The sequence below is a fragment of the Theropithecus gelada genome, chromosome 14 (assembly GCF_003255815.1).
Source record: "Theropithecus gelada isolate Dixy chromosome 14, Tgel_1.0, whole genome shotgun sequence".
In the NCBI taxonomy this organism is placed as follows: domain Eukaryota; kingdom Metazoa; phylum Chordata; class Mammalia; order Primates; family Cercopithecidae; genus Theropithecus; species Theropithecus gelada.
In genome coordinates, this window is record NC_037682.1 from 75503452 (window position 1) to 75525620 (window position 22169).

Here is a 22169-nt window from a genome sequence, read left to right on the forward strand (position 1 = left end):
TTATGGTTAAACTGGCTATTATACACAATTGCAGTCTTTGAGAGATGTAAAATGTATCCAGGAAGTTGCAAAGGACCTGGACCAATTTCAGTATTTTCTCCATCCTTCATGGGAACAGATACTTTTCTTATTAAAGACTTCTTCTGCATTAATAGGGACTCTGGACTTGTTGCTGAGCAAATGATTTCTTCCTGCCTTCAGAATCAGGTTTTTAATGAGTTGCAATTATAACAGTTGTGGGAAGATAATGAACTCTGGGATGACTTTTCAATTTTTGTCTCATATTAAGCAACTGGCATTTTCTTAGCTCTCTGGTTAGCTCAAAAGCACAAAGATGACCCATCAGAGTGGCTGATGTTCTGCAGAGACTGTGTGTGTGTGGAAGCAGCCTCATGTGGAAGAAAAGAACAGGCTCTGCTACCTGCCTGACCTGGCTTTGAAGTCCCGTTTCTCTGCTTACTTCTTGGGAATCCTTGGGGAAGTTATAGAATTTCTCTGAGCCTCAGTTTTCTTATCTATAAAATGAGGATTAAAAGTATATAACTTCTAAAGGTTTTAGATAGATTAAATGTAATATTACATGCTTATCTTTTTATTCCAATCACTCATTTAACAGATAGAGTGCCTAGTGAGTTGCAGGCAAGGTACTATGTGCAGGGTAGCTAGTCATGTGGGGAGCAAAGAGAACCTTCCAGGCAGAGGGAACAGCAAATTCTAGGTTTCTAGCATAATGAAGAACTTAGTGTGTTTCAGGATCTGATACAAGAATGATCAGTATACAGTGAGGGGGAAGCTGATTAAGGCAGGCAATGGAAGGAACACGTAGGATGTAGATAAGAAGCTTCAACTTTACTAAACTCAATAGGAAGGCATTGTGGGATTCTGAGTACAGAAAAACATGGTCCAGTTTACAATTCTAAAAGATCACTTCGGCTCCCTCTGTAGATTGGATTGAAGGCAAGCAAGAGTGGAGAGGAGGGAAACAGGAAGATATGGCGTAGTCCAGGAAAGAGTTGATGCTGGCATGTTCTGGGGTGGTGGTAGTGAGAATAAATATAAATTGACAAAATATTTGTAGTTGAACTGGCAGGACTTGATCATGGACTGGATATCAAAAGTGAGGGAGACAAAGGGTCAAAATTAATTTTTCTGGGTTTTGGTCTGGAAACCGGGCAAGCAGAGATTCCATTTTCTGAGAGGGGGCAAGGGCAGGTCTGCAGTGGGGGTCAGGGAGCGCTTCAGTGTGGGCATGCTATGTTTGCAAGAGAACCAGTTTAAGATGTCAAGTAGTTGACTAAATGCCTGAGACTAGAGACCAGATCTGAGGTCTTGGCCGCAGATATGAGCTTGGGGTTGTTAGCATACAGACATGGTTTAAAGCTGTGGCACTGGATGAGATCAGAGAGAAGGGCAGGAGTGAGTCTTGACCTGAATAAGATTGAATAAAGAAGAAGGAGCTAGTGGCAGAATAAGGGATGGCCAGCGGGGTGGGGAAAAAACAAAAGCATGGTGCTGAGGAAGCTAAGAGAGGAAGGAGAATGTTTCTTAGAGAAGTATTTGAATGCTACAGAGAAGGTGAGCATGAGGAACAGTGAGTGGTCTGCCCATTGGATTTAGCACCATGGTGTGGTGTGGGTAGAACCCAGACTGCTGGAAGAAAGAATGGGAAGTAAGGAAGTGAACATAGTACACACTGATATATCTTTTCAGAAAGCATATTAGCAAGAGAGGAATGGAGGAGGTATCTTAGAAGGACATGTGAGGTCACAGGAAGTGCAGCAGGCATTCCCGGTTGTTTCCCAAATACCCATTCTCCCCTTCTTCCTTATTACTGTTTTGGGATAGCAGAATGTTTAATTAGAAAACTATTTCCCTGCCTCCCTTGCTATTTGCGGAAACCAGTGAGATGTAAGTAGAATTCACTGGCTGGAGTTTCTATCTAATCTCTCTTAAAGGGACAGATTCAGCTATCATCTTTCTTTCATGCTTCCTAGATGGCAGACGTGATGGCCATATGGTGGCAGGCCAGGTCTCACTAACAGCTGAACAGGCAAACCTCTAAGAACTGTTTCAGCACTGACTGAGTGGTGAAGTTAAATATTAAAAGCTGAAAGAGCCAGTGCCCTTATACAAAGGCTGGAATGTAACAAAAGCCCACCAAGAGTTTTACCTAGGTCTTTCCTGGGCCTTGAAGCATGGCGAGATAATGAAGGAATTCTTAACAGGACCCGTTTAGGATTAAACAAGTTTTATTGGGGGTCTGAAGAAACTTCCAAGACCTCTACAAACAAGTTTTACTGGGGATCTAAAGGAACTCCCCAAACCTCCATGATTTAGTAGGAGACAAGATTGCCCCCAGCACCTGGACCCATCTAGATTAAGTAATTTAAATTTAAGTCAATTTAAGTAATTTACTTCCAGAGGAAGATCTTCAAAACTCAGACCTTAGTTATAGATTAGAAGTTAATCACTTGTGTCTTTAGATGCATACACACTTACATGTAGACATATAGCTTAGAAGGTATATAAGTTCTGGAAAGCTTTGTAATTTTGAGTTGGTCTGGCAACATTTTCCAGGCCTTCTTCCTGTACCTGGTTACAGAAATAAACTCCCTTCTTTTCCCATTTCATCTGCATCTTGTTATTGGGCTGTAACAATAAGCAGCCTGATGCTCAGTTTGGTCCAGGAACAATATGAAGCAACCATGAGAAGACTTCGAGGAGAGAAGCCCCAGTTAAGGAAACAGAATAGATAGATTGGGAAGGAAACTAGGGCATCAAAAATATTTTTATAGATGAGATACCAGAGTATGTTTGCATGTTAGTGTGGGCCAGGGGCATGATGGCAGGACTGCGGCCCTTGAAAAGGCCAGAGTAGAGAGATCCTGGCATATGTTGATGACTTGGCCTTTGACAGTCTGCTGCAGAGGATGTAGGACACTTCCAGTGCTCCTTTCCTGAGGAAAATACCTGCAGCAACTCTCACATTCCATTGCCCTTTTTCATCCTTTGTCCTTTTCCCCACAGACTAGAAACTTCTGTCTCTTCCTCCTCAAATTCATTCCTCATGCTGCTCCCACAGTGAGCATTCTAAAACGCAAGTAGAATTTTTAAAACACCGAGGAGCTCCTCATTGGTTACAGGATGAAGTGACATCTTGCCTTGTATTTAGGCATTCTCTCCTTGGTCTTTTCAGCTTCTGGTCTTCAGCATTTCCTAAGCATTCTGTGTACCAGGCATACCTGGCTGTTTGCATGTCCTTAAAGGTGTCTGTATTTTTCCCACTATATGCATTTCTTCATACTTTTCCTTGGCCTATACTCTTCTTTCTCTTTGCACAGATATACCTTCAAGGAGCATTCTCTCTCCACTCCCACCCCAGGCTCTCACTGCAGCTTTTCCAACTCTGTGAGCTGCCCAGAAGTCTCCCATAAAATATATTTTCTTAACTAAATTAGCTGGTTTATGATCAGAGATGCCATATAACATATAATTTTGGCCAGGTGCGGTGGCTCACGCCTGTAATCCCAGTACTTTGGGAGGCTAAGGTGGGCGGATCACCTAAGATCAGGAGTTCAAGACCAGCCTGGCCAACATGGTGAAATCCTGTGTCTACTAAAAATAGAAAAATTACCCGGGCATGATGGTGGGTGCCTGTAATTCCAGTTACTATTGGGAGGCTGAGGCAGGAGAATCACTTGAACCTGGGAGATGGAGGTTGGAGTGAAAAATTACATATATTATTATACATATGTAATTTTATTTCAGTGCAGTATCAGAGAGTTAGTCCCTTGCAATAATTTTAAACATTCCCTTGAAGCAAAGCTTATTCTCCTCAGGTGAACATTCTGTCCCTCAGGTTTCTGACTGCAGTTCTGCTCCTTGCCAATACAGCATCTGGGTGAATGGGGCCAGGTTGTGGCTTACAGTGTCCTCTTGGTAGTGGCAAGGAAAGAGTCCTTTGGATTCATGTGGTGTCCTGAGATCATTCTGGTTGCCATGACAGTGTCTTTTGTTTCTATGACAACATCCCTTGTTGACTTGAGGGATGCTTGCCCTATTGGCATTTGCTTCTGAAGTCAAAACTGGTGTTGCTTGCAGCTCAGTTTCTCTAGGCATGGCAGAGGCTGCAGTGCTTCCTGGATGCCAACCTCACTCTCCACAGAGCCTCTCATGTTCCCCATTGGTTTCAGGTTGAGGGTGGGATGGGGCATTGGAGTAGGGCTCAGCCTTCTCTGCTAAGTCACCCCTCACCACAGGAGGTCCCATGGTTGGAATGCTGGCTGTCAGATTCAGCCATCTTCCAGTTTCCATTTTTAGGGCCCAATGGGGGACTCCTGGGTTCCAACATATCTTATAGAAAGAGCAGCTCAGGAGAGCTGAGCTCTGGCTGTCCCATTCTGAACATGCTATACCACTGAGTTTTACTCTGATGTGGCCAATCCCCAAGTTCTTATGGGCATGCCAGGGTGTCTGGTCCACAAGATGAGACTTCTTTTCTTTTTTTTTTTTTTGACAGTCTCGCTCTGTTGCCCAGGCTGGAGTGCAATGGGTCAATCTCGGCTCACTTCCTCTCAGGGTTCCGGATAGGGCATAGGTCAGGAGCCCCCAGACCTAATTGTTCTCACTTATCAGGGTTTCAGCCCATGGAGAGAAACTGGAACACAGTTTGTCTACCTCCCCACCTTTGTTTCCTTTCTTCTCTCCACCCTCTGCCTTCTATAACCTTGGACTATAAGGAATGGGCTTCTCTTTTACTTCTGTTTCACAGTATATTCCTTTTTCTCTGCCTCTGACAATTCTCTTGCCTCAGCCTCCTGAGTAGCTGGGATTACAGGTGTGTGCCACTGTGCCCGGCTAATTTTTGTATTTTTAGTAGAGACTGGGTTTCACCATGTTGGCTAGGCTGGTCTTGAACTCCTGATCTCAGGCGATCCACATGCCTTGGCCTCCCAAAGTGTTGGGATTACAGGCATGAGCCACTGCACCCAGCCTCCTACCTCTAGTTTTATGGCTCTCTTATCTACACTATAGGGAAAATTCTATATCAAGCTGATATGTTAAACGCACATAAAAATTTTTAGAGTTTCAGACTTACTGCCTTGCTTTCAGCAGCTATTGTCTTTCTTTACATTTCTTCTTCAACAATCCAACTTTGCCTTTGCCCATCCCATTCTCCACCTGCTGCCAGCAAAGGTAAGTAACTTGGCTGACTGGAGAAGTACAGGTAATGTAATGTACATGCAAGTCTATGTTAGCATTTTCAAGTGTTTTCTACCTTTCACTAAATAATCCTAACTGATACAAGCAGCATGATACACAATTCTTAATTTGCCTGCAGATAAGTTAATCTTGTCTATTTGCTAAAGTCTTTCCAAGTATTATCCAAAAGGGAGTTGATTCAGAGCACAGAGAAAAACAGATGGGACAAGTGCCTTGGCAGTGGGAGGAAGGCAGGAACTCAGGTCAGGTTTGATGAGCAGAAGCTAACCCCACAGCTCATGATGCTGTGGAGTGATGCAAACCACCTGGAACCCAAGTGTCACCTGTGGAGACTACGGGGCGTTGAGGCAAGGGAGGTTTGACAATCCTAGGCTATTGGATAAACCACTGCATTTAACTGAGCGGATCTACACATGAGTAGGATACTTTATGAGGCAAACTGAGGGCTGACTTAGTAACAATTCAAAATGCTACATAAACAAAGGAATTTTCACCTTCGGATTTTTTACTACAAACATTGTCTCCCTCATAAGTTGGGTTTGTTGCCCTTTATATCAATTATTCACTAATTATTTTTCCATGCCTCAGATGTGTGAAACCCTTGAAGAATTACAATGAAGATGTTTACCATCAAGTGTGGAAAAAAGTAGCATGAGCCTAAGATAATCAAGAGACCATTAAATGCCAGAATGTGAGAGATTTGAAGGCTCTTCAAGACTTTTTTTTTTTTTTTTTTTTTTTTTTGAGACAGTCTCGCTCTGTTGCCAGGCTGGAGTGCAGTGGTGCAATCTCGCCTCACTGCAATCTTTGCCTCCTGGGTTCAAGCAATTCTCCTGCCTTAGCCTCCGAAGTAGCTGGGATTAGAGGCATGTTTCACTATGCCCAGTTAATTTTTGTATTTTTAGTAGAAACGGGGTTTCACTATGTTGGCCAGGCTGGTCTTGAACTCCTGGCCTCGTGATCTACCCGCCTCAGCCTCCCAAAGTGCTGGGATTACAGGCGTGAACTACTGTGCCTGGCCTCTTCAAGACTTTCTTAAGCAGAGGGTCCTATACTGGATTTGCTAAGTCAGAAAGAAATAAAGAGATGAAAAATGATTGGCATCAGGTTTCTCATTGTTGGAGTAAGAGTTTACACACAAGCCAGAGGAAGAGGCTTGATTGTTCCAGGTGGTGATGAATTAGACTAGAGATATCAGTAGAAACTCATGTTTAGCTTAATGTAGATACAGATGGTTGCATATACAAATGTTTCTATATCCACCAGTTACTATACACATATTCATTACCTTGCTCTGTCAGCTGAGAGGATCTAGAAGAAATGATGTCCCAGTAGCAAAGAATACACCCCGTCCCCAGATCTTAATTTTTAATACCATTCTCTAATAAAAGAGCCTTGGAGAAATGGCTGACTCTAGGATTGGTAGAACTGGGCAAGAAATATACAAAATGAGCCTGAGCCTCTTGTAGTACTAGAAACTAAGAAAATGCTCAAAAAAATCCACAATAGTGGGAGTATGTCAAAGGAGTATCTGAGGTAACTGAAAAAGCTCTCAATGGACAAAGCTGAAACAATTTGAATAGCAAAATAAAGTAGTTCTGGATTATAATACAAACTATCAGATAAATATCCAAGAATCCCTGTTGATAGAAACAAATTATTGAATAAATACAGGCAAATGGACAAGTCTTCCATACAGAAAATTCTCAAATAATTCATGTAGCTGCTTTGCACTTGTATTCATCCACTTTAATACTGCTGTAAAGAACTGCCCAAGACTGAGTAACTTATAAAGGAAAGAGGTTTAATCGACTCACAGTTTAGCATGGCTCGGGAGGCCTCAGGAATCTTCCAATCACAGTAGAAGGCGAAGGGGAAGCAAGACACCTTTTTCACAAGGTGGCGGGAAGAAGCGCCAAGTGAAGAGGGAAGAGCCCTCTATAAAACCATCAGATCTCGTGAGAGCCCACTCACTATCACGAGAACAGCATGGGGCAACCGCCTCCATAATTCAATTACCTCCACCTGGTCCCTCCCTTGACACCTGGGGATTATTTGGATTACAATTCAAGATGAGATTTAGGTGGGGATACAAAGCCTAAAAACATCAGCACTCAAGGATGAAAAGCATGACTCTCTACTCATTAAATGTGGGCTTCACACAGTGACTTCTTTCCAAAGAGTACAGTGTGAAACAGAGGGAAAAAGAGTAACTTTACAGAAGAAAAACTTGAAAAACACTACCTGGGCCAGGTGATCAAGGTTAGCATCCACAGTAATGGTTGTGGACCCTTGATATGGTAAGAATGACACTTATCTTCCCAAAACCTGTAACCTCAGTCTATTCATGAGAAGAACAGCAGGTAAATTCCAGTTGAGAGACATTCTGTGAAATACCTGACTGGTACTTCTTAAGACTGTCAAGGTCATCAATAACTGAGAAAGTGTCACAATGAAGAGGAGCCTAAGAAGACATAGCAACAAAATATCACATAGTTCCCTGGTTAGAACCTTGGAAGGGAAAAATGTAAATGCCAAAAAAATCTGAATAAAGCATGGTCTTCAGTGAACAATGATATGCCAACATTGGTTTATTAATTGTGACACGATATTAACAATAGAGGAAACTGGGTTTGGGGTATATGGGAAGTCTCTGTACTATTGTTGCTATCTTTATGTAAATCTAAAACTATTCTAAAATAATGAGTTTATTTAAAAGTATGGCATGGCGGGGAAAAAATCACTGATAAATGGGAATCATTTTTTTGTATCTCTAAGTTTAACTCTCTAAGCCTGTTTGTTATGTGGAGCTGATAATGTCCACATCACAAAGTAGTGGCAATGGTGAAATGAGATAATACACCCGAAGTTCTGTGCCCAGCACAGAGAACGTTCTTGGTAACTTCTTTTCGTTCCTTTTTCTTCCGCCTCTCTCTCCCCCTCCCCCATTGTCACATAAGGCTGACACAGTGCTTTTAAGTAGCTTCACTTTGAGAATAGTCCATCCACTCTTAAAAGCCTTCTGTTCCTCCTGTCATCTGACAAGCAAATTCCTGCATTAATGCTTGCCAAGAAGTCCTTCCAGATGCTATCGTTGGCTTTTGGCAGAGTAACTCATTCTCAATGCGGAGTGTTGGGGTAGGTGACTCAGGTGGTAGGCAGATGGCTGTCTGCTTGTCCATCAGGCCAGCTTTCTGGCCCTTTGCTGGTAATCACTGCTCTCTGGACCAGAGCCTTCGTTCACTTTTACCAAGCCTGTCCGGCTAGCAGTAAAGGACACTGAACTAGGCAAGCTGAAGCCTGAGTGTGAGGCCAGCTCTGCCTCCAGCTGTGCAGTTGTAAGGGCATCACTGCTTTCCTGGGCCCTGATTTATTCGCCTTTAAAATGGGAAAGTAGCTAGGTACAGTGGCTCACGCCTGTAATCCCAGCACTTTGGGATGCTGAGGCGGGTGGATCACCTGAGATCAGGAGTTCAAGACCAGCTTGGCCAACATGGTGAAACCCTGTCTCTACTAAAAATACAAAAATTAGCCAGGTATGGTGGTGTGCTCCTGTAATACCAGATACTTGGGAGGCTGAGGCAGAAGAAACGCTTGACCCCAGGAGGTAGAGGTTACAGTAAGCTGAGATCATGCCAATGCACCCCAGCCTAGGCTACAGAGGGAGACTCTGTCTCCAAAAACAAAATAAAATAAAATGGGGAAGTAAATGGCCTTGTTTCTTTCAAATGGTTGTCATGAATATCAGTGAGTAACCATGATAATGACAACTGAGACTAGCTGAGTGCTTCCTGTGTAGAAGGCCAATTTCCATGAGTTTCTCACAACGGCTCCCTGAATGTGAGAGAGGCAGGTGCTGTTGTTAGTGTCATGTTTCAGTGAGAAAATTTGTCTTGGGAGATGTTAAGCCCCTTATACAAGATCACATGACTAGTAAAGGCTACAGTCAGGATTTGAACCCAGGTCTGCTCTTAGGTAGGTGCTGTGACTCATGACATTGTATTGTCGCTTTGTCATCCTTCACATTGCAAACCAAGGATTGCCTCCTCAGTCTGTGCAGTGGAAATAACCAGTCCTGGGTTTAAATCTATTGATCAAGTACTTTATGGAATTTTGCAACTCCCCTCTCCACCTTGGAATTGTCAGAGATTGGCTGGGTTTCTAAGTTTAAAGATGATGCCACCAAGTTATTTGCTTACTATCAGAGATATTCCTTTTCCTCCTTTTCTGCTATTTGCTTTTTTGTTTTGTTTTGTTTTGTTTTCATCATTGAAGTTAGTGGCTCTCTTGATTATCAAAAAATACTTCTCTCCAATCTCTTTTCTTCATAGCTGATTCAGTTTTGTAAACCATGTATTGCAGATTTTAACACGCATGGAATCACTGGGGAATCTTGTGAAAATGCAGATTCTGATTCAGTAGATCTGGATAGGGCCTAAGATTCTGCACTGTAACAAGCTCCAGGTGATACTAATGCCTCTGGTCCCAGAACACCTTTTGAGGTGTCCATTCATGGAGACATAGGACTGGGTGATGTTTCTAGTGCTGCAGAGAGCTCTGTGAGCAGTTAACAAAGGGGAAGGAGACATAGAACATAGGCATAGCCCTCTGCAGGCTCCCCAGGTAGCCTGGCACCAAGGCCGAACCCTTGCCCCTGCTCTGTGATGCTCTGTTTCCAATGGAACATAATTACAAACCAGAAGCTTCCTGTCCCAGGACACACAGAACATGCTTTCGTTGTTCGCCACACTATAATATGATAAGAGAACCAGGCAAACCAGCAATTAGGGACTGCACTGGAAGTCTCTTCTTGTGGACTTGCTTCAGATTATTGGGTGAAATGCATAATTTCAGTGATGGTAGCCCAGGGGGTTGTTGCACTATTCAATCTCATTTCCTTTTACTGTCAGTAAGTTATCCCTGTGCATTGATCCCTCACGCCAGGAAAGTGCTGAGCCACATTTCTGACAGTGTTGACCTTTGTCTGAAACTCTGGACAAAATTTCAGGGAGTAAGATGATTAACTAAAAATGGATTTGGAGATTATCTATGGGTTTCAACGTCAAGGTCATGTCTGACCCTAAACAACTGAGAAGTTATTCGGAAAAATACCAACGCAATTTATAGGCTCAATACATCAATTTTTCTCTTTCAACCACCCCTCTTTCTAAGTCTTCTTAAGATGTTTCCTGGGCTAATAAAATAGGAACATATTTATCTCATAAAGTTGAAAGTTGAGTTTAACCTCCCCTTTAGTTCTTATTGCATGTTTTTGATTTAAGCATCCATCAGGAAACTACCCCTTCCAAGGGAATAAAATGCTGCTTATGATTCTAATTATGTGCATAATGCTCGAAATTATATCAGAAAAGAAGGCCTTATTTCACCATTTTACTCTGAAGTAGATCTTTGATGCATCAAATAGTCTGTGTATTGCAAAGAAAACAGAAACTCTCCATTGCTCTAGTTTCTCCTATGAATACCTGGATTGTCCTTCATCCTGACCAATTCCCCAGGTTGTTTCTTGCTTCCTGATAATTCTTGCCACTTGTTAGGAATGGTGGTTCTGGACGACTAACCTCCCCATATCTTCTGCCTACCTTGCCTACCACCCTTTGTTCACCTGGCAAGTTAGTCTGTGCTAACCTGTCATCTTCACCTCTCCCCCAGGGATGGGGGTGGGTGGGATCCCAACTGGTATTGGTAGACCATTCAAATGGCCAGTGGGATTGGGTAGGGTTATCAGGAGGTTGACAGATTCAGGAACACCACAGAAGAGACTTAGTTTTGCCATACAAGCTCTTCCCAGGGTGTGAGCAATGGGCAAATGAGCAGGTGCACATCTGATTCCTGGATGTGAAGGTTGCTCGTTTGGAGTCTTTATGTACTCACTGGTCTGTTTTAGAGTATCTGTGTTTTAACTATCTTTTAAAAATAGGTTTCTGCCACTAGGCTTACATTCCTTGAAAAGACAGAGAGTGCTCTGAGCGTTTATTTCATTTTCTACTTCACCATCTTAATAGAGCCTGGCTCCAAGCAAGTGTTTATTGTTTGCTGACCAAATGTGTAAGGAATGATAACTAGATAAATAAATAATTTAAAAAGCCAATTTTTTGGAACTGTTTTCCTTGTGGGGTAATTTTAATTAAGCATATCCGTCTTTCTTTGCATAAAATGTTGGGTAAATACCCCAAATTTTAATGAATTAATTGAACCCAGTTTCATATATGGCACATTTTCTGTAACCTTTTTTTGTTTGTTTGAGACGGCGTCTTGCTCTGTCACACAGGCTAGAGTGCAGTGGCACGATCTGGGTTCACTGCAATCTCCGCCTCTCAGGTTCAAGTGATTCTTCTGCCTCAGCCTCCTGGGTAGTTGGGATTACAGGTGCCCTCCACCACGCCTGGCTAATTTTTGTATTTTTAGTAGAGTTGGGGTTTTACATGTTGGCCAGGCTGGTCTTGAACCCAGCCTCTGTAACTTTTTTTGTTTTTTTTCGACACCAAGTTTTGCTCTTGTTGCCCAGGCTGGAGTGCAATGACACGACCTCACCTCACTGCAACCTCCGCCTCCTGGGTTCAAGCAATTCTCCTGCCTCAACCTCCCACGTAGCACCCCACCCAGCTAATTTTGTATTTTTAGTAGAGACAAGGTTTCTCCATGTTGGTCAGGTTGGTCTTGAACTCCTGATCTCAGGTGATCCACCCACCTCGGCCTCCCAAAGTGCTGGGATTACAGGCGTGAGCCACCATGCCCGGCCAGCCTCTATAACTTCTTACTCTGAAGAATTTCAGATGGTCAAGAGTGCTTCTCCAAATGTTGAGGAAAAGGACTGCAGACTGGATGCCCAATTTGTTGGCTCAACTAAATTAGGATGAGTGATGTTATAAGAAACCAGTCGGGAAACCAAGAGGAGAGAGTTCCTCACCACAAGGGTTATTCATACCAGAAGTGCCAGATGACAGAGAATGGTGCATGCATAATTTCTGCTGAAAGGTTACTAAGAATATCAAAGACACAGGTGTGGCTCACAAAAATCCAACAATCCAATTGGGATCCAACCTTTTAGCTTGTTGGTTTCACAATTTTGTTAGAGAAATCAATTGTTCTCTGAGGGACTAATTCTGTTAGTAAGAAACTGTTCATTGTAATTTGCTATGTAGAGCTTTAAGAATTTGAAATTTTTAATGCCTGCTGAAAAGAAGGTATTTTTCTTCCTTTCCTCTTCTTTCAGATTGAAATAGTCAATTATATTTTGATGGAATGAAACCTGTTTTGTATGTTTGGTTCATGGTATGGATGTTAGTTTTCTGCTGTTCAAAATTCACACAGCTCATCCTTCCGAAGTCTTGAAGAGGAGATGTTACCTAATTCAATTGTCCACACAAGACAGGGACCCAGAACTGGAAAGACAGGACTTAAAGGGGTGGGAGAGAACTAGTGTCTCTCATGGACCTTGCTTTTCGGGCTTTGAACAGTTTAGACCAATAAGGTTCTACTGATGCCTTATACCGAGATGTGAAGCATGTTGTAAATTATTTGTCCTTTGAAGTTTACAATTAAGGAGTAATCAAAGCCACACTAAGTCACTTCCGTTTGTATTCCAGCCTGTGATGGAGACAGCAGGCAACTAATGTAGCAGGTGCTGAGTCAAGCATGGATACAGCGCCTCTCAGGTGTGCTGCAACAGAGGAAAGGGTCTGACGAACGACCTGTCTAGCTATGCTTGAGGGACGCCTGGGTGGCTGGGGAAAGGTAGCCTGTGTCTCTCATGTCAGCAAGTCAGGGGCTGAGCACTAAGCTCACACCATAAATAAGAATATCTTTTATTTCCCTTTTGCTATCCCCAGGCTTTAGCGAAGTTTACCCAAGTGTTCTAGCTTTGTCCTAAGAGTGCTCAGGGGCATTAGGGACAAGGCCTGGACTTGATGCTTTGGCTGTAACATTAGAGAGGGAAGGGGATCAGTCTAATGATAGCCATGGTGCCTTCTGAGATGTCCCTAAGGGAAAGGTGACAGAGAACAGAAATTGGGGTTATTATTCATAGAACACATCCTCCCTTGACAACTTTAAAGACAATGGGTCTCACCGTGGCTCCCTGTACAGATGTTCCCTAGCTTTGTGCCTTGGTGAGGCTTTTAAATTCTGTCACTGGGTGTATGGCCTCAGAGTATCTACAGAGATCACAGGGTCATAACTAGCCCCTCTTAGGTTCAGAGATGTGTCGGCCGCTTCTAGCTTTTGAGACTTCTAGCATGATCATGGTTTAAAAACTGTTTTGCAGACATGAAACAGGACACAGAGAAAAGTTGAATGCTCTTTTGGCTTCTTTCCTTATGAACACATCCATTATTGAAGGGAATCTGGCTTTGTGTACAGTGTCACCATTAATATTAAACCAGGGGAGACTGTGCAAATGTTGAAAATTGCATAATTGTCAAAATTTGAGGTCCACATTGGTCTTGCAGCCTCAGTCAATGTCTTCTTATGCCATGTCTGAGAGTCTCTGTTCACTACCCAGCACCAATGACAGCTTTAGGACACCTGGCAGATTCCTGATGGCCAGGATGGCATGAAAAACTAGTCCGGCTTCCCGAATGGCTGATTCAATTATATGATAGTTTATCATGAAACAAAGCATAATCCAAAGCAATTGCTTTGATGCAAAATTTCACCCCTCTCGTGAGCAGAATTTGTTTGGGCTCTCTAGCTGTCAAACCTGGCTAAATGTCAATATGACAAGGCTAAATGTCAATATAACAAGGCATGTATTTAACCTGAAGTGAACAATTTAGAACATTATCTGGCAGATCCAGATTCCCAAACCTGACATTTTTGATACAGTCAAATCTTTGGAGCTACAATGTGTATAAGACAATGATACCTCCTCCCCAGTTTATGCCTTTCTTTGCATAATGTTTCAGATAAGAAAAAAATTATTTTTCTGTATTCTTAATATCTTCTGGAATCCCACAGTTTGACACTGGGAAATTGATTTTTCTCCTCACATAGCTGTGAGCATCTTTAAAAATCTATCTTTTAATACGTTGTTCACTTTTGGAAAAATCCTGATTAAAAGCAGGCAAGATGGTAACCAAATACTTAAGAATATGCAAAAACAGCACTTTCACTTCCTCTCAGCAGTGCCAGTACTACTCAGGGCATACCCATCCTCATTGCATTTTAGCTCTGGAATCAGAGACAAAATTGATAAAAATAGACATGAATAATTCTATTCCTTATGAAATAAGACAAATTATGCTTTGGGAGAAAATCATTTGCTATAAAGTATAAAATGTTTTAATGTTTATATCTTATAATAAAACCATGACACGTTTATAAACACTCTATCAGGCATTTTTACAATGGGGCCACCCACCGCTGACAACTAGAAACGCAATAAATATGCACAGACACACTGAGTATGAAATATACATCTTGATTTTATAATAGTGTGTGCTTTATTTTTTACACAAATGGAATGGAAGTGTTGAATATTTACACTTAACAGGAGTGTAAGCTGTGCAGTGTCTCTGTAAACTCCAGCCCAGGCAAGGAGTATTCCCACCTCCCTCCCATTCTGCACTACAGCTCGATGGAGAAACATCCTGTCAGAGAGAAGCACAAAACTGTCATATTGAAAGGATCTAACGGGTACAGCCTGGTGCACTCAGAAGTTAAGAAACACTTAGGAAACACAAACTCAAAAAGGAGAGAAGAAAAGTCTGCCATCCCATTGGGAGTCAACCTTGTCACTTGGTTGTCTGTCCTCATGAGTTGCTAGGGAGATACTGTACTCTTTAGATGATCTTTGTCTAAATTGTCCGCCTGCCTTAGCTTTGTCCTCAGCTGTTACAAGAAACTGCACAGCTGTACAAGAAATGATTTCCAAAGCACAGGTTTCAGTGAGGAAGGATATTTACAGACTTGAGTGTGTGTGTGGGTTTCCAACCACAGTCATTCATACTCAATGTAACATGTGTGTACATGGTATACATACCATATATACCATACATACACAGAAGTAAAATGTATATCACAGAATTCTGTAGGGAGTCCCCTGGCAAGTCAGCTGTCACAGGAGGTACTCCACATGCTTCAAGGGAATTGATCTTTTTCCCCCTAGGAGTGACAAATTAATGTGATCAACTTAGGAATTAGCCTGAGTCCTTGACTTAAATATATTTGTAGGAATTTAGGCAGGACCAAGACAGGAAAGAAGAGATTTCATTTCACCAGCAAGTCCATTCAGTCTCACCAGAGCAATCACCAGCTGAAAAGCAGAAGGGGCTTCACATGAAAATGGGAAAAAGAAAGCTTATGAATGGGAAAAAAATGTCTCTCTCCAAACCAAGGTGATGGCATGGCTTCAATGAGGAGGAAGAGGTTTGCTGTCAGAATAATTGGGGCCAGAGTCTGCCTTTATTGAAAGGAAGTGTCCTCAGAGCCATGCGGTAGTGCTGGGAGTGGGCTCGCTTAGGAGCAGCGTTCAGGCAGAGGCACTCAGGCGCCGGCAGGGCCCACAGCACATGCATCATCGCTGCCAGGGCAACGGTGCAGGCTGGATCCGGGAGGCGGGCTGGAGCAGGCTCCAGGTCAGGGCCTCACGCTCAGCTTTGCTTTCTGGGCTGAGTAGGTGAAACGGCGACCTAAAGTATTTGTGTCATTAGTCCAGTGCACGGACTTGCTGTCTGAATCAGCCATGAGCCCTTTAGAGGACAGAAAAATCAATACAGGGATGTGCGGGAGAAGATGATCAGAGATGCGAGGAGAGGAGAAAGGACAGAAGAGGAATAAGAAGGGCAAAGAAACAGAGACTGAAGGAGAGGTGGACAAAAAGAGAAAAGGAATAGAGAAGGATTATAGGAGAAAGTCAACTCAGAGATGGTGGGAAGGAAGAATAGGAAAAGGAGAGGAACAAAAAAAAAAAAAAAAAGAGAGAGAGAGAGAGATGGAATTAGTCAGAAATAGAAGAAGGAGGAGAGCAAGGAAAAGAATGAGGAAAAAAACCAGAGTCTCGAGCCAGAGGTTGGAGAGTTCTTTCCTGGCTCAGAGTCCTGAAGGGCTGGCAGTAGGATCTAAGACAGCGCACAGAGGCACCCGAGTGCGGCTTTGTGAAGACAGGCTATTTAAGCAGACAGAGCCAACCCAAGAATTTGGGGCTGGGAGAAAAGGCCTGCAAATAAACGGCCAAGAAATCCTGCAAAAGGCCTGCAAATAAATGGCCAACAATTCTGTGGGAGGAGAGCAAAAAATGAATGCCTCTGCACTTAGCTGACAAATGGAATTTTGATTTTGGTAAAGCTGAGAGCCCCGTGGTGCTACACATTGTACCAGAGCATGAAAAATAGCACCAGTTACACGATCTGGCACTTTTCTGAAAGGGCCCAGCATGTGTGAAGGTGACATTGCACCCCCAGCAAGCCTTCAGGTTGGAGAGAGCTCTGGACAAAGTTTGCAGTGTTAGCACCAGTCTGGCCCCAGGCTCCGAGTGCATTTGCACCAGATGTAATCTGGGTAACTTTCATGCCATTTCCATACAAGTCATCAGATTTGCTGCAAAATACACCAGTTCATTGGAGCCATAGAGACATCAACATTGGGAAGTGCAAGACAACACAACAAATGGAGGTGTAAATTCTATAGGAAAAGACCCTCTCACCAATTTGCTTGGTGATTCTTCAAGCAAATATATATGTATCTATATAATTATATAAATCTACATAAAAAATCAGTGCAAATGCCAATTCTAATCTGAAAGCATCTACACTAGGAAAATAAATAGTTATATTACTACAAAACCAAGGGTTGGTGGTTCAATTTGATTGTACTCAGCCACAGCAATACTAGTAAATGAAAGCACATCACACGACCCGCAAAAACATCTACTCATTAATGACAGTCTTTTAAATAAATGGTTGCATGCTCAGTTGAGAAACCAAAGAAGTTATCATGGTGGCCTAAAAATAGAGCTGGGATCAGGAATGGCATTCTGGTGGCAGAAAACTTCTGGGAGCAATATTGATGAAAGTAGGCCTTGACCTGAAACTGGCGAATTGCAGACATGGACATATCTTTAATATTTTGAGCAATCTAAGGAAGTCTCTGGAAATTTAACTTTCATGAGAGGGAAAATGCATTGCTAGCCCTTCCATTGGCAAAGGAAGCCTCAAGACTATGGGAAGATGCATAATTTTGCATTTCTGTGTTTGTTTTGCTGACTGCAGCCAGGCAGACAATGATGTTTAGTGTAAGATGAACAATGCCTGTTTTTGGAAAGAGACTCTCATTCTAAGCTCTGATGTTCTTACTGTGAAGAAGCCCCATCACACTGATGGCTCTATCTCTTGCTCTCCTACCCAGCCTACATGCTGGTTTGCTGCACAGTGTGGCAGAATCCCTGCCAGGTCTGGATGTACCCCAGAAATAAGGCGATGGGGCTTAGTCTGGGCATGCACAGAACCCAGAGTAGAGTGGTTATTATCACTGAAAAGTCTCTCTCTAAACACCATGGGCAAAAGCAATGCTGATGTTGCCATCCACTCTAAAGTGGGAAACTAACTCTTCTAGTTCAGTTTATAGGCTTTGGGAGGTTTCTTTTTTAAAATCATCATTATTATAATTGTTAAAAAATAAACTTGGTCCAGGTGCAGCTCCAAGAAAGGCAGTTCAATTGGTTGAGCTCAAAGTCATTAATTGTCTTTCCTTGTGACTCTATCTCTTTGCCCTGTACATAGAAACAAAAAAGTCTGCACCCCTCACCCCCAACCAGACACTTCTCTTCTCTCTCTTCCTCAAAGAAATAGTGCATCTAGGAACAGATCTCCCGTTGGCTCTAATACCATCTCTGGATGTTACAAAACTCTCAGTTACTCTGTAAAACAAAAAAGTACTAATCCTAATTACTCATTGTTGGCCAAAATGCTAAATGGTCCTTTAAGAATTGTATGTTAGTAACTAGGAACAAAGTTATTCAACTATTTGCATGGCAGGCTCAGGTTATTTAACTAGAGAAAAGCAAAAACTTCCCTTTAGATCATTTGCATAAGTTTGTCTCTGAAAAGCCATCAGCATAAAAGAAAAATGCATTAACCAAATGTTTTCCAAAAATATCCATAAGGGCAACTCATTAAGGGATGTGCTCCATGAGAGTGTATCACTAATGTGGAAGGGAGGTGAGTGAGGAAGAAGTCTTTGTCAGACTTGAAAGGAACTCAGATGCTCTTAATGGATCATTGGCAACAAAAGGGAGAGTGCAACTTTCAGTTCTTGAATTTGATCATCTGCTGATGTTGCATACATTTAGTCTTTCAATATTAGTCTTTACAAAATATTTCACAAAACTTTTTTAACCTATAGAAATTTGTTTCTATACATTTAATATATTTTTATTGTATAAATTATTCTCATCTTTAGTGCCTTCTTTCAGTCTATAAATGGCAAAATAGGCAATCAACAATCATAAAGCTAATTCCAGGTGGAATCCCCTCCTGTCAGTGAGGTTAGTCCTCCATACACTTGCAAATTTTATGAAATGCTTGTCTTTGCAGATGCCAGTCAAAGAACTACACACTTATCCTTCCCTGATAGTATGTCGTCTCCAAAGGGACTCCTTTCTTTTTTCCTTCTTTCTTTCATTTGCTTGTTAAGAAATCAAAAGAAGTGCATAGTTATAAAATTCGAAGTGTACCAATTACAGATGTGGGTAATGGGAAGGTTGGTGAGGTTCGAGTGCTGGCAATTTTTCTTTAAAGCAAAAGACACAGAGAGCTCTGCAGCTAAATCAGCTCTGGACATCAGCTGGGGTGAGGAGGCTCTCATCTCTTGGGCAGAAAGCCCATCAGAGGTTCATCCCTACACCTGGCACTTTGAGCAAACCAAAGCCTTCCTTCATACTGCAATGTCTTTTCTGTCCCACCCTTTGGCCCCTCTGTTTCCTTCATGGCTTCATACAGTTTGTGTTGTACATTCATAAGAATTCACATTGACTGCAAAAACATAAATGCAACAAAAACATAAAAGCCTCCAAGTAGTATGTTATATATATTTTGTTCTTCTAAATGCTCTTCTGTCGTTGTCAGAGGCGCAGTAACTAATTTATAACTTTTCCTTTGAGGGAATCCAGATGAAAGGCCCAGATTGCTCTTCAATAACAAGCTTGCATTGGTTATATATATCTTCTAAAGTATCTCCTTGGACAATAGCTATAACAAAAGCAAACATCCAGAATTAGAAATCATTTCCCGGATGGTGAAGAACAATCATCACTCACACATTGGAGGCTCAAATCAGTAGCAGACAACTCATCAGGAAGCTTCATATCATTTTTCATTAGTAAGAAAAAGCAGAGAATTCACATTAGCAAAGTTACATTCATGATTTTTAAAAATGCTTTCAATGGATATCCTGGATCAGTAACAAATGCATCACAGTCTTTGCACTTTCTACATGTCTGTCTGTAGTCCTGGACAATGAATTACTCATCTATTTAACCAATATTTTATGGGTGCCTACTCTGAGCCAGGCACTGAGCTAGGCATTGATCAATTTTCAGACTGAGAGCTCCCTATTTAGAAAAGAAAACTGGCCTTACAGTGTCTATATTTACTTACTTTGAGGAAATAATAAAGATTTTAGAAGGAAGTTTAGTTAACCTCCCAACCTTCAAAGCCCTTAATAGGAAAACCCAATCATTCCCAAAATCTCTGGTAAATTGAGATTTTACCATACAGGGCTATTCATATCGAGAATACCGTCAGTCCACTATTTATAAGGAACATAAATAGGAAGAAATATAAACAAACTGATCAGTTGTGTATTTCCTAAAACACTAAGTCACTTGGAGTAGATTTTAGTACATTTTGTTGTCTCATTTGAACAAAACTATCTTGTAGAAAGATTTCCAAAACACATCAATATTATTCATATGACACTATGTCTTAAAAATAAATTACTACTGAAAGATGATTTAGACATTTAAAAACAATCCTCAGAATATATTAATTATTGTATTGTATACCAAATATAAACCACTGTCAAAATGTACACTGTTTTGATTGTTTTTCCTACCTGGATGTTCTTTTAGGATGAAACATAGCTCATATCTTGGTTATTGACAGAAAGATTACTTAATATTACCTGATTCAAGATATTTACAAACTGCTAAGACATTGACACTTTCTATATTCTGAGTGAGGTAAAAAATAAAACATCTAACTTCACATATGGTAATCCAGGAAGAAAGTTCTTGGGTTTTATTTATTTATTTATTTTTTATTTTTTGAGATAGAATTTCACTCTTGTCGTCCAGGCTGGAGTGCAGTAGCACAATCTCGGCTCACTGCAACCTCTGCCTCCCAGGTTCATGCAATTCTCCTGCCTCAGCCTCCCTAGTAGCTGGGATTACAGGTACCCGCCACCACACCGAGCCAGTTTTTTATTTTTAGTAGAAATGGGGTTTCACTACATTGGCCAGGCTGGTCTCGAACTCCTGACCTCAGGCGATCCACCTGCCTCTGCCTCCCAAAGTGCTGGGATTACAGGAGGGAGCCACTGTGCCCAGCTCGAAAGTTCTTGTTTTTAAAACACTGGGAACCAGGTGTAAGGCAAATTTCACAAAGTCTGATTACTCAGTGTTCTATGAAAGCATATAGGAATAGAGAACTCAGAACTCAGGCCATCCAGGAGAATAAAAACCTCTATTCCCCTAACTTCATGTTTCCAAGGAAACATTTAAAGAGAAAATAAAAACCGTTTTTGGTTGAGACATGACACAGTGAACTAAAACATGAGGAAGAGTTTCAAGCATCTTGTTCACGTGCTGCTGATCGGTGATGGGGACACTGACGACAGCTCATGGAGCAGGGAACGGAGGCCTGCAGGTTTCTCAGGAGTAACTGCTTTGGACACTGACCATTTTGAGCCCTAAAATTTTGTTTTTCAAGTTTTCTGATGATATCGGGGACATAGTTTAATGAGGTAGCAATGCCTAAAATCCTTTTCATGGTAGGAGACAGCTCAGGGGCATCCGCTGCCCATGGTTTTGGGTAGGGCTGGTGGGAACGTGGGAGCTGGCTGCAGCTGAACTCTCAGGAGAACCCAGGGCTTTGCGTCAAAATGGGTGAAGCAGAGGGAGGCTCCTTGTGAATGAAACAGATATTAGGGATTCTCAACAGGAAGGTTTTACTTTAGGGCACAAGTACACCAGGCCCAGAGCCCTCTCTATGCCAAATGTCAGACAATTTATCCCCTTTCTCACACTACCAGGGTAAAAGTGAACTTACCTGTAAAATATTCTCCAAATTCTTGTTCTAGCTTAATTGCTCGATCATAGGTTTTCTTGGCTTGTTCCTCTGTTAGACGCTTATTCATCTCCCTGGGAAAATGAGGATTTGTATTAGAACATAAAGGGAATATTCCAAATCCTAAAAAATTAAAATATATGGCAAAAATAAATCCTGCAGAAAGCATAGTGTAATCTTAGCAACAGCTTTTTAGTCTTCATTCAGGACTCCTCTGCGCTGGAATAATTTCAGCAACAAGGACTCCCGGCCAGAAAGCTCATTCTCTCAAAGGGCAGTCTCTTGCTCCCACATTGGATTAAAGCCAAATATGCCTCCTTATGATTTGCAGTCACTGGTCCCTGTTCTGCAGGGACCTAATATCCACCGTGGTAGGCCCTAGGATATCTCAGCAAAGTGTTTAAGTGTGTCTTGAGGCTTCTACTTCTTCAGAATAAACTGTCCTATTGCTTCATCTATCCCCTCATTTGATGTGATTTCTAAATCTGAACTTTCCTGGTCACCCTTTCTTGGAGTTTGTCCTAGTGTATGTCAGACTCTCTGAAATGTGGGAGAGTAGAATGGTAGTTATCAGAGACTGGGAAGGGAAGGCAGGAGGGGAGATGAAGAGGAGCTAGTTAAGGGGTATAAAATGCAGTTAGAGGA

The 22169-nt window shown here is 41.9% G+C and overlaps 1 protein-coding gene and 1 pseudogene across 13 annotated transcripts in view; both read right to left on the minus strand.

Annotated features, from left to right (window-relative positions):
- Positions 1 to 14500: 14500 nt before the first annotated feature.
- Positions 14501 to 16720, minus strand: LOC112605700 (annotated as a pseudogene). Its single transcript, XR_003115548.1, has one exon. The product of XR_003115548.1 is annotated as an uncharacterized LOC112605700 (transcript).
- The window catches only part of DLG2 (discs large MAGUK scaffold protein 2), a 2171029-nt gene continuing 2163360 nt past the window's right edge, over positions 14501 to 22169 (minus strand). For 11 of the 12 annotated variants that reach the window (XM_025355445.1, XM_025355443.1, XM_025355446.1 and 8 more), the window contains 2 exons: positions 21507 to 21598; positions 14501 to 19427 (listed from right to left, as the gene is read on the minus strand). In XM_025355445.1, coding sequence (XP_025211230.1) covers positions 19321 to 19427; positions 21507 to 21598 — 199 coding nt within the window. In that variant the 3' untranslated portion in view covers positions 14501 to 19320. Of the gene's footprint in view, positions 19428 to 21037; positions 21599 to 22169 lie in introns of those variants that run through there. The other variant, XM_025355453.1, reaches the window with a different exon arrangement.